The following is an 11,786-nucleotide window of genomic DNA, read 5'->3' as shown; positions in this document are numbered from 1 at the left end:
CTCTCTCATCTCTCCCCTCCTTCTCTCTTAGTCTTCTTACCTTTCTTCTCTCTTCTTACCTTAGTCTCTGTTAACCGTCTCTTCTCTCTTTTCTCTGAAACCCTAATTTTAGCCCCAATTCTAATTCAAGATTTGGAGCTTCAAATTAGAGCAAATTAAACTTGAAATTGAGCTAGTATCTGGAGGTTGGAGCTAGTATCTAGAGGTAGACAGCATTTGGAGGTTGGAGCACTGAGGGTTTAGAACATTGGGGTTTCGGAACATTGAAAGCATCCGGAGGTATATTCTTCTTTACTTCTTTACTGTTTATCTCCCTCATTATTATGTTTAATATCTTCTTTGTGCATGTAAATGTTTTATGTTTATCTTCTTTTCTTCTTTACTATTTTTCTTCTTTGTGCATGTAAATGTTTTATGTTTTTGGGGGTTTTATGTTTGTTTCTTTTTGGGGGTTTTATGTCCTGTTTTTGGGAATTTTATGTCATGTTAAATATTTTAGGTACACTGATGTAAATCAATGTTTTAGGTACATTGATGTAAATGTAAATGTTTCTGTTCTGTTTTTAATTATGTGTTTTCTGGGGGTTGTTCATACATATTAGTGTGTTTTGGGGGGGTTTTTGGGGCTGCATTTGAACAGGTCTCAGATATGAACAAGTCTCTGCATTTCTTGTTTTGTATGATAGTCATTTCTCTGATATGAACAAGTCTCTGCATTCCTGATATGAACTATCTGTTACTTGTGTTGTATTATAGTAATTGTTTTGTATAATTATCCTTCTCACAGATACAAGTAACAGATAATTTTAATTTATTTATTTATGGGCTGAATTTGTTTCAATACTCAAGTTCTCACTGAGTTTTATTTATGTGAAGGAAATTTAACAATTGTCTGGGCTGTGAATGTTGGAATTATTGGTTTTTAATTATGTGATATTTTCAAATATCTTGGTTTAATTTATTTTAATTATCTTGGTTTAATTTAGTCTAGTTTATAAATTTAGTCTAGTTTTGTAATTAATTGGGTATATGTATAGGATCTTAGAGTAATGAATTAGTACTATAAATTATTAGGATATCAAGGTATTTACTCCTTTCTAAGTTTATATAATTAATCCCTACAATAACCAACACAAATTTGATATGCCTTTTATTAAATAATTATAAATAGGTATATGTTGGATTTTTAATATTTATAGTGGCTATCAGGTAGGGAAATTTGATGGATAAGACATGGATTTTGCAAGATAGGGATTCTTTAGCATTTGAAATGGGGGTGGAAAACTTCTTGATATATGCTGAAGAAAATTCTGAAGATCGTAACAAAATTCCTTGCCCTTGTGGACGATGCGCCAATTTAAAAAAATTCTCTATAAAAACAATCAGGGGCCATATCTATGACAATGGCTTTTGTCTAGGTTATGTGCATTGGGTTTGGCACGGGGAGACTGCTTCTACGGGTCCTAAATCTTCAAGTGCTAGTTGTCCACCTGAAGAGCAAGCTCCAGACCCACCTCCTGAGCAAGCCTCTGATGAAGCGTCAGAGCAAGATCAGGAGCATGTCGCTGCTTCGGAAACTGTTGATGTTTGTGAAGCGGCATATAACTCGAGTCAATATGATAATGATTCATATCAGTTTAGGAGGTTCGTAGCCGATGTTGAGCAACCTCTATATGAGGGTAGTGACTGTACTAAGTTAGAGTCGATGTTGAAGTTGCATAACTGGAAATCTAGGTTTGGTATTACCGATAGTGCCTTCACTGACCTCCTTTCTTCTGTTGGGTCTCTACTTCCCAAAGATAATGTGTTACCTAGTAATGCATATGAAGCAAAAAAAACCCTCTCCAATTTAGGTCTAGAGTATATAAAGTTCCATTCATGTCCGAATGACTGTGTACTGTACAGGGGTGTACATGCTGATGCAACCAAGTGTCCTAAGTGTCGACTTTCTCGGTGGAAGTTGACAAAGAAAGGTGAAGAGAGGATTAATCTTCCAGCCAAAGTCATGTGGTATTTTCCAATAATTCCTAGATTTAAACGTATGTTTAAATCTCCTTCCACCGCTAAACTAATGTGTTGGCATGCGCAACAGCGGACACAAGATGGTAAAATGCGACATCCAGCCGACTCTCCATCTTGGAAAAATATAGATTATAGGTGGCCATCCTTTGGTAGTGAACCGAGAAACCTTCGATTGGCTTTATCGGCGGATGGTGTAAACCCGCACAATAATGGCCTATCTAATAGATATAGTTGCTGGCCAGTCATATTGGTGACTTACAATCTTCCTCCCTGTTATGTATGAAAAGAAAATTTATGATGTTGTCGATATTGGTCCCTGGCCCGCATGAGCCTGGTAATAACATCGACATCTACTTACAACCGATGATTGATGATTTAAAAAAGCTTTGGAAGGAAGGGGAACCAAATATGTATGACGCGTATAATAAATCATTTTTCACTTTAAAAGCAGTTTTAATGTGGACGATAAATGACTTCCCTGCTTACGCAAATTTATCTGGCTGCGTTAATAAGGGTTATAAGTGTTGTCCAGTTTGTGGAGATGACACCGTAGCTAAATTTTTGACTCATAGTAGGAAAATGTGCTATCAAGGGCATCGTCGATATTTGCCTCTACATCATCCTTATAGAAGGCAGAAGGCTGCTTTTAATGGACAACAAGAGTTTGGGCAGCCGCGTCGAACCCTATCCGGAGAAGAAGTGTTAGCAGAGCAAGAACAAATCAAATTTGAATTTGGGAAGAAAATGAAGAAGGCAAAGAAGGTTGAAAGTCCATGGAAGAAAAAGTCAGTATTTTTCGAGTTAGAATACTGGAAATTTCACCATGTTAGGCACTGTATTGATGTCATGCATGTCGAGAAGAATGTATGTGATAGTCTGATTGGCACATTAATAAATATGCGCCATAAGACAAAGGATAGTGCGGCAGCCCGTCGTGATATGATGGAAATGGGCGTTAGATCTGATTTGGCTCCCCAAGTAGGAGTAAAGAAAACCTATTTGCCTCCTTCTCCCTTTACTTTGTCAAAGGCAGAAAAAAGGACTTTCTTGTCATCATTAATGTCGATGAAACTTCCATACGGACATGCATCGAACATAAAAAATTGTGTTTCCATGCCTGATTTGAATATTTACGGGCTGAAATCACATGATTGCCACATTCTTCTCCAACAATTACTCTCGGTTGCAATACGCTCCGTTCTTCCGAAGCATGTTAGGGTCACAATTATTAGATTGTGTTTCTTTTTTAATGCTTTGTGCAACAAAGTAGTAGACGTGTCAAAACTGGATAAGCTGCAGTCAGATGTTATACTAACCTTGTGCGATCTAGAAAAGGTTTTCCATGCGTCATTTTTTGATGTAATGGTACATATAGTAGTCCACTTAGTCCAGGAACTACGCTTATGTGGACCAGTATTTTATAGGTGGATGTATGTGTTTGAACGGTTTAATAAAGTACTAAAGAGTTATGTTCGAAACCGTTATTATCCCGAAGGTTGTATGGCAGAGAGTTACCTTGGACAAGAGTCCGTAGAATTCTGCACCGAGTTTCTTAGTCAGAATTACTCCACTGCCGGTCTTCCAAAGGACCAAGATAATAAGATATCAGGTCCATTATCCGCTGTGATAATAAAATCAGTGGAAGAGAAGGAGCGAGATGAAGCACATCTACATGTCCTTCTAAACAACGCTGAAGTGTTTCCATATATTCTGTGAGTTTATGCAGTTTGTTGTTTTCAATTCCTCATTATCCAATAATTAGTCTTGTAATGTGTCTTTAATATATCATTCCATATGCATTTTTCAGAATGCATAAGGAATATCTTGAAGAAATTCACCGAGGGAAAAGGAAAAGCTTACATTGGCTCATGAGAGAGCACAATCGGCTCTTTGCTGATTGGTTTCAAAACAAAGTCAGTGTTGTATTAGGTTCTTTGATCTGTAGTGTAATGACGACTATTAGCTATTTAGGATTTAAAATTTCTTATCATATCTGTAGGTGAATGATGAACTAAGGGAGAACAACAAAGGTGTTTCAGATACGATAAGATGGCTCGCTGCCAAGCCATCATTTTCAGTACTAACTTATCAAGGTTATCTAGTGAATGGAGTGCGATATTTTATAAAGGAACGAGATGACATACGCGTTGTTCAAAACAGCGGGGTGTCTGTCATTGCTAAAGCGGTCCAGGTTTCTAGTGCCAAGGACTTGAACCCCGTAGAAAGTGATTTGACATTTTACGGTATCATACAAGAGATATGGGAATTAGACTACCATGCATTCAAAGCTCCCTTGTTCCTGTGTAAATGGGCAAGTAATGATAAAGGAATAAGGGTTGATGATCCTGGGTTCACACTTGTGGATTTTAGTCGACAAGGTCACAAAAAAGATAAATATGTTTCTGTTGACCAAGTCAAGCAAGTGTTTTACCTTGAAGATCCCGTTGATGCTACCTGGTCTATTGTTCTGTCCTCCACAACTCGAGACTACCAAGAATTGTATAATAAAGATGACTTAGGAGACACGATCATGGAACATCCCCCATTCTGCACTGAAATCCCCGCAACTGATGTCACTACTGATGATGTCGCTCATACTGCTAGACCTAATGTTGAGGGAATTTGGATTAAAAATACTGCTACTAAAACTCCTGCACCTAATGTCGTTACTGACTGATGATGTAGCTTTATGTAAAATATATATCTAAATGGGAATTTGAATGACTGAATGAACCATATATATTTGCCTTTAATTGTGTTATAATGTGTAAAATATATTGTTAATTTTTTTTCTTTTGTTTTGCATTGTTATAATCATATAAGTAGTTCATCCATAATTACTGATTGATGGCATTATTTTTTCTTTAATTATTTTGCATTATTTAATTATACTTCTATAAAATACTTTAGAGTTATTTCGGATGTGATTAATTACTGATTGCAGTTTAGGTAAATTATTGTTCTTGTATAGTTGTATTCGTACTTGCTGATTTTACAATTTATTATTTATGTTTGACTGTAATTAATGACGGACTGAAAATATATTGTTCAACTGATGGCTTTATTATTCAATTTAATGCAGACTAAGGGAGTAAAATGGCAAAGAAGCAAAAAGCCAAGAAAGTAATTTTCGAAGAAAATGACAGGAAGAATAACTCTGAAAAGGTTGATGATGAGATTGTTCCTGATGTCAAAACTTCAGAGACTTGTAATGAAAAGTTGGTTCAAGTCCCTCCACAATATCAAACTCAAAGTAGTTGTGAAGAAATGATGACCACTTCTGAATCTGCAAAAAAAAGGCTAGAAGGTGCGCGTGGTGTTTCAGCTCTTCACAAAGTAGTGGTGAAGAAAGCTCGGGGAAAGAAATTTAAAGTTAGATACAATGATTTTGGAGTTCCCATCGGAAATACCAGGCCTACTTTACAGTCTTACATAGGAATGCTCGCAAGGACAATGATTCCAATCGACACTGAAAACTGGCCAAAAGTGGATTATGATCTAAAAGCAAAATTATGGGATGATGTCCAGGTAAATTATATCCCTTGTTGACTTCTTCATTTTATTTAAATTGTGACTGTAAATTATGTGGCTAATTTATATTATGTGGCTCTTTAGGACACATTCAAAATTGCCCCAGAAAGTGAGAAGCTTGTGCTACAATCGGCAGGTGAAAAATGGAGGTAGTTTAAAGCTGATTTAACTGCAAAATATGTGATGCCATTTATTGGAAAAAAGAAGAAATTGATGAAGCCTCCGAAGAAGTATGCGTTTGTTGGTAAAGAACCTTGGAAGAAATTTGTTGCAGAGAGGACGAGCCCCAAATGGCTGGTATGAATATATTCTACTAATAAAATATACATGATTGCCATTTTACTTGCTAAATGATTAAATAGATTTTGGTTAAATAATATTTATTAATTTTTACTAATTTATTTTGGTGCAGGAACAACATAAGTTACAGAGCAATAGAGTGGGTAAATGGAAATATCATCACCGCTTGTCAAGGAAGGGGTATATTGGTTTGCGAGAAGAAGAAGTAAGAACCATATCTATTTGGCTTTGCAATTCTAAGTTTTAAGGGAGTTTAAACATTTTCTCTTTTTTAACAGATAAAGAAAGGGAACTTAAAGCGGAAAGAGAAACCTGATCGTGCAATTTTTTGGTGGAAGGCTAGGATGCCAAAGAATCCTGATGAGCTTACTGAAGAGCAAGCGGAAAGAAATGCGAGAATTGTAAGTGATATTTTTAATACTGCATTCCCTTCAAAGATAATTGCGTCATAAATAATGCACTAATTGTTTGTATTTATTTTACAGGCTGAGTTACTTAAACTGAAGGAGAAGGGTGAATTTGTTCCACATGGAACAGAAGATGTGTTGACTACGGCACTTCAGACTCCTGAGCACGCAGGAAGGGTTCGAGGGGTTGGCGGCTTTGTCACTCCAACAGCATTCTTCAATTTGCCGAAAGCGAAAAAGACTAAAATTACCAAGGCAGAGTTGTTGGATCAGTTGGAAAGAAATCAGCGGGAGATGGCTGAACTTAAGGCCTTGGTTAATGCTTCGAATGGTCACTCTCCTATGTTCTCTGACAAATCAAGTTATCAAGTACCTGTTAATAAAGAGGGAGCTGCTGATAAGCGGAATGTTGGAGTTGCTGTTAAACCGCTGAGTGCCAAACAGTTGTTGGTAAATGATGAAGACTTTGTTGGTTTTGACCCCTCTCCTCCGAGCGGAAAGAAGGTAAAATATTATTAAGATCTACTAGATATATGCCTACAGACTTGGGATTTATGCAATAAAATTAAATTGATCCCTCACTATAATGTAGGGTCCACAGTCATGTGAGCTTGCACTGGATTGCATAGAGAACAAGGTTGCTTTTGGAATAGTTTTTGATGATCACGAAGAGATGAATGTTTCAGTACACGGAGTGCCTCTAAAGCCCGGACATGTTCGTGTGTCGGTTGACGGACACATCCAGCCAGAGGCGTCGGTTCCAGTGCCCATACCTGGTGAAATTGAGGTTGTACGCCAAGCAGTTGGCTCTCACGTAGCATGGCCTCGTGAATTGATCATCTACCCAACTGTGGCGGTATGTTATATAAAAATTATGTCAATATACTCTGAATTGATTGTTGCATTCTATAGTAGTTATGTCAATAATAACCGATTATTCTTGTTTTATTTAATTCTGTGTAGAAAAAGAAAAAGGAAGTGTTGCAGGGGCAGTCTAAGCGAAAAGATGAGTTGCAGAAACTTCAAGATGATTATAGAAAAATAAAGCTAAACAAGAATGTGCCAAAGCAGTACAAGGTGTTATACAAACATGCTGCAGTCTTCATGAAAGCCACTGGGGAGTCAATACCAATTCCGTGTGATTCGGACGTGTTTGGGACTGAGAAAATAATTTATATATTGCATGAAAATGTGAAAGCATTGTTGGAGTTCGATATGATTGGCCAAGCTGCAATATCTGCTTATATGGCGTAACTTAATTTTTTATCGTTATATATTCAATATTCATGTTTTATACGGATATTATAAGTAATGTAATTCACTCCCTGGTAGGCTCTTGCAAAGACTGATTAAGATTGAGAGGAAGAATGATGATATGGTCTTATATGGATTTTTCGATCCAGGAGCTACATTTACGTTGAACAAATCTTTTCATTCTTATTTTGTTAATCGGTTGAAAGAGAGTAGTCCCTATCGCATGTACTTCATGCCACATAATCATAAGTAAGTAATTTTAATTTAGACATGCTTTTACAAATTAATATATTTAGGTAGTTTTTTTAAAATTTCTGACTTGTGTTTTTCTTTTTTCTTTTTTATAAACATAGTTGCCACTGGATTTTGGTTGTAATTTGGGATGGCGACATTTATATTCTGAACCCTCTGCCACATCCAACACATTTTGATGAGTTGGAAAAATCATTAACAGAGTAATATATTTCTGTTAATTACTATATATAAATATATATATATATATATAGTAAATATTCTCCCTTTTGAAAAATAATCATGTATATTATTGTTGTTCTGCAATGTAGAGCGATGAAATCCTACAATGCTCAAACTGGAAGGGGAAATAAAGCTCCTCAGATAAAGAATCTTCTTGTAAGTTTTTTGTATTTTTTATCACTTTGTAATTTTAATTAATTTCTGGTGCTAATTCAGATTTTATATTGTAACAGGGATCTCCCAAACAACCAGGAGGGGTTGAATGTGGCTATGTTATAATGCGATACATGAAAGATATCATTGCTGATAAGGAGCTATCTTTTACTACCAAGGTATATATGCAAATCATTTCCGATAGATGGCATGTAGAATTTTTTTGTGTAGTTTTTCAGGACAGATAAATATGAGTGCCATTTTATTATCAGTTTTTATTATTAGTGATTTCCAGATGGATCTTGTTTTTATTAGTGATAAGGAACTATCTGGTATATAGTTTTGGATTAACGAAGAAATTTATGGTTAAATATAGAAAAGGTCCTCTTCTGGTTAAATTATAAATAGTTGGTTCTGTTTATTTTTAATTATACATATGGCAATTCTGGTTAATAATATTCTGGTTGCTAATTTTTACGTGTGTTTTATAGTGGGCAGCCAAAACTCGAAAGTCCTACACAAGGCAGGAGCTGGATGAGGTGCGGATGGAGGTGCTTGAATTTATCCAAGACAAGATGTAAAAATGATAAGTATCTATATATATAGCTTTCCTCTGAACTATGTGAATTGATATTGTGTTTGCTGGTGGTTGGTGGTTAATTAAGGGATGTTTGGTGACAATTACATCCATCATTCTGATTTATGTTTGGAATTGTCGAAATTTGACAAGTGGTACATATTAACTAGTCAAACATGTTTAGAATGTTGGATGTAATAACTAGAGAATTTGGGTTTTATTGTTTTTAGTTGGGATGTTTATTTTAGACTTGGAATGTAATGTCCGAATTGAGCTCTTGTTGGATTGAATGTTAGTAAATTTGGTATCAATGTATACCTCTATATTTTTACAAATTTGGTTGGATGTATTGCATATTGTTGGTATTTTTCTGGTTGAAAATGCAATTGGTTCCCTGGGCTATTAATAGTACCAGGATGGCATATGCAATTTACAGTACATATATTAACATCAGAATGGTAATTTAAAACCGATGTAAAAATGAACAAAAGACATCAGGTGAAATAATATTATAAGAAAAAGAACTACAAAAACTAATGTCAAATAGTCATTTGACATCGGTTCTGTAAAAAAATTAATGTATTTTAAGCCAAATAACATCGAATTTTCAATAGCTGATGTCTTAAATTTTACAATATTAAAGATTAAACATCAGTTAGAAAAAACACTGATGTTAAACAAAAGGATTTAACATCACCAAATGAACGAAACCGATGTCTAACCCATTATTTTACATCGGTTGATAAAAGTACCCGATGTCTGATGGACCATTTCACATCGGTCAGATAACATAACCGATGTCTGATCTAGATTTTCACATCGGTTTGTTTGAAAGATTTTTAAAAAAATATCTTTTAGAGCTTGTAGGTTTCATGTTTTAATGGATAATTACCCCATAATATACTCATATTCACCTAGAAATACTGTAATATAAGATGAAATTTTTTGCAAAGACATCAGAATTATTCTTAAAACCGATGTATAACACTGTAATAGACATCGGCTGTGAACCGATGTCAAAGCCTGATGACATTTAACATCACACACGAAGACATCGGTTCAGTTTTTTTTTAACATCGGTTCAGAACCGATGTCTGATCCCATATTTTTAGTAGTGAAGAGTTTATAAAAATCTGACTCATCTCCAAGTTAGGTAAATAGTTAAGGATGTCTGTGGTTAAATATAAGTTATAGTTCAATCTTGTTAAAAAAAAGTATTAGTAATGCAATAGAGCTCTTACCTATGTAATATATAGTTTTTTTTTGTTTTATGGCTTGTTTATGTATTAGAGTACTCCAGAGTCTTTATCTTTGACTTCTACCAGAGCAATATGCTTTTAAAGAGCAATATGCAAAAGCACCAGAAATGCTGGTGGAATGGTGGCCTGTGGTAAGTCTTCAGTTGACAATGAATTAATTGTAAATTGTCTATTATATATTAGGTAGCTAGGAATTATGTATTTTTTTAATTTTATTAGGTAGCTAGAAATTATGTGTTGTTTGTGTGCTATGATATTAATTTATGATCTGTTATCACTGTTTCAGGTATCATCGGCATGCAGGGTTAATTTGCTCCTCTTTGGTTTGATCATGCAGAAGTCAGACTCTTCTATAGTTTGTCGGAATTGGGTTGATTGACTAAATTAGATGGAGTTGTCGGAATTTAAGAATAGGGTACTTAAAAATTAGTATAGTATGAGTTGGCTAATGGAATGCTTGTATTTTATTTGAAATGTATGTATAGTATGGTATGAGTAATATTTTGGTATTAGACTTGTAATTTGGATGAGTACCTTTATGTTTCTGTTTGGATGTTTTTTGTTGGAATGTTGCATTATTTTGGTTCCCTGTGCCTGTAAATAGTACCAGAATGGCATGCAATTTATAGAACATTAACATCACAATGGTGCATGTAAACCGATGTAAAAAATGTACAAAAGACATCATGTAAAATAATATTAAATGAAAAAAAACTAAAAAACTGATGTGAAATAGTCATTTGACATCGGTTTTGAAAAGAAACTCAATGTATTTTAAGTCAAATAACATCGAACTTAAAATGAAGCTGATGTCTTAAATTTTACAATATTAAAGAGTAAACATTGGTTAGAGAAACTGGCTGATGTTAAACAAAAAGATTTAACATCGGTTTCGTGAAGAACACCCATGTCTTATCCATCATTTAACATCGGGGGGCTAATTTAACCGATGTCTGATCAAATATTTCACATCGGGCAACTAATCTAACCAATGTCTGATCTAGCATTTCACATCGGTTTGTTCGAAAGAATTTTAATAAATGGTTTTTTAAAGCTTGTAGGTTTCATGTTTTAATGGATAAATACCTCATAATATACTCATATTCAACTAGAAATACTGTAATATAAGCTGAAATTTGTTGTAAAGACATCACATTTAATCTTAAAACCGATGTATAGCACTGTAATAGACATCGACTGTTAACCGATGTCAAAGGCTGATGACATTTAACATCACACGCGAAGACATCGGTTCAGATTTTTTTAACATTGGTTCAGAACCGATGTCTGATCCCATATTTCTAGTAGTGATTGGCAGGAGGAGACGTATCCAAAGGTAATGTATATATATTATTTTGTTCGTGGTGAGAGAGAGAGGGGATATTGAAAGAGAGTGAGAGAGAGAGAGAGGGATATTGAATCAAAGAGAGGGAGAGGGAGAGAGAGTGTGAAACAAGGAGAGGGAGAGGGGGAGAGTGAGTGGAAGAGAGAGAGGGAGAGAGAGGCTGTAATTGTGTAAAGATGCTTTAATTATATCTAATTTTCTGTTTTCAAATGGACTAATGATATATCTAGTTCTCTAAAAATAATTAGTACATCTGTTTTCTTTGTTTTAGTAACAATGAATTCTTGTATTATGATTTACTATCTCCTATATATATGTTTGTGTGTTTACTTTTTTTGTTAACTTTTCTTATTAGCATTATGCAACTATATTATAATATTATGCAAAGTGGTGGACAGTTTACAATGTACAGAAGTTCTATTTATTGTGGAGATAGAAACAGAATTTTCAATTATGGCTTAGAG

General features: G+C 34.8%; 2 protein-coding genes across 2 annotated transcripts; both read left to right on the top strand.

Moving 5' to 3' along the window:
- Positions 1 to 2,319: 2,319 nt before the first annotated feature.
- Positions 2,320 to 4,699, top strand: LOC141706595 (uncharacterized). Its single transcript, XM_074509365.1, has 3 exons — positions 2,320 to 3,734; positions 3,830 to 3,935; positions 4,022 to 4,699. Exons 1-3 carry the CDS (start codon positions 2,320 to 2,322, stop codon positions 4,697 to 4,699), a joined length of 2,199 nt encoding a protein of 732 aa, XP_074365466.1.
- Positions 4,700 to 7,675: 2,976 nt separating this feature from the next.
- On the top strand, positions 7,676 to 9,056 carry LOC141720783 (uncharacterized). The gene is made up of 5 exons (XM_074523396.1): positions 7,676 to 7,763; positions 7,868 to 7,969; positions 8,078 to 8,144; positions 8,222 to 8,320; positions 8,633 to 9,056. The coding sequence occupies exons 1-5, from the start codon at positions 7,738 to 7,740 to the stop codon at positions 8,720 to 8,722; spliced, it is 384 nt and encodes a 127-aa protein (XP_074379497.1). The 5' UTR covers positions 7,676 to 7,737; the 3' UTR covers positions 8,723 to 9,056.
- Positions 9,057 to 11,786: the final 2,730 nt, after the last annotated feature.

Source organism: Apium graveolens, chromosome 1 (genome assembly GCF_009905375.1).
Source record: "Apium graveolens cultivar Ventura chromosome 1, ASM990537v1, whole genome shotgun sequence".
Lineage (NCBI taxonomy): Eukaryota > Viridiplantae > Streptophyta > Magnoliopsida > Apiales > Apiaceae > Apium > Apium graveolens.
Note: the sequence above shows the minus strand (reverse complement) of the source record. Positions and strands in the feature narration are given on the sequence as shown.

What these genes read in the sequence shown, in the direction of transcription:
- LOC141706595 (XM_074509365.1), top strand. Translation starts at nt 2,320, where the DNA reads ATGTTGTCGATATTGGTCCCTGGCCCGCATGAGCCTGGTAATAACATC. An exon ending in GAAGTGTTTCCATATATTCT is followed by an intron (nt 3,735 to 3,829) that starts GTGAGTTTATGC and finishes TGCATTTTTCAG; the next exon opens with AATGCATAAGGAATATCTTG. An exon ending in CTGATTGGTTTCAAAACAAA is followed by an intron (nt 3,936 to 4,021) that starts GTCAGTGTTGTA and finishes TCATATCTGTAG; the next exon opens with GTGAATGATGAACTAAGGGA.
- LOC141720783 (XM_074523396.1), top strand. Translation starts at nt 7,738, where the DNA reads ATGTACTTCATGCCACATAATCATAA. An exon ending in TTCATGCCACATAATCATAA is followed by an intron (nt 7,764 to 7,867) that starts GTAAGTAATTTT and finishes TTATAAACATAG; the next exon opens with TTGCCACTGGATTTTGGTTG. An exon ending in TTGGAAAAATCATTAACAGA is followed by an intron (nt 7,970 to 8,077) that starts GTAATATATTTC and finishes TCTGCAATGTAG; the next exon opens with AGCGATGAAATCCTACAATG.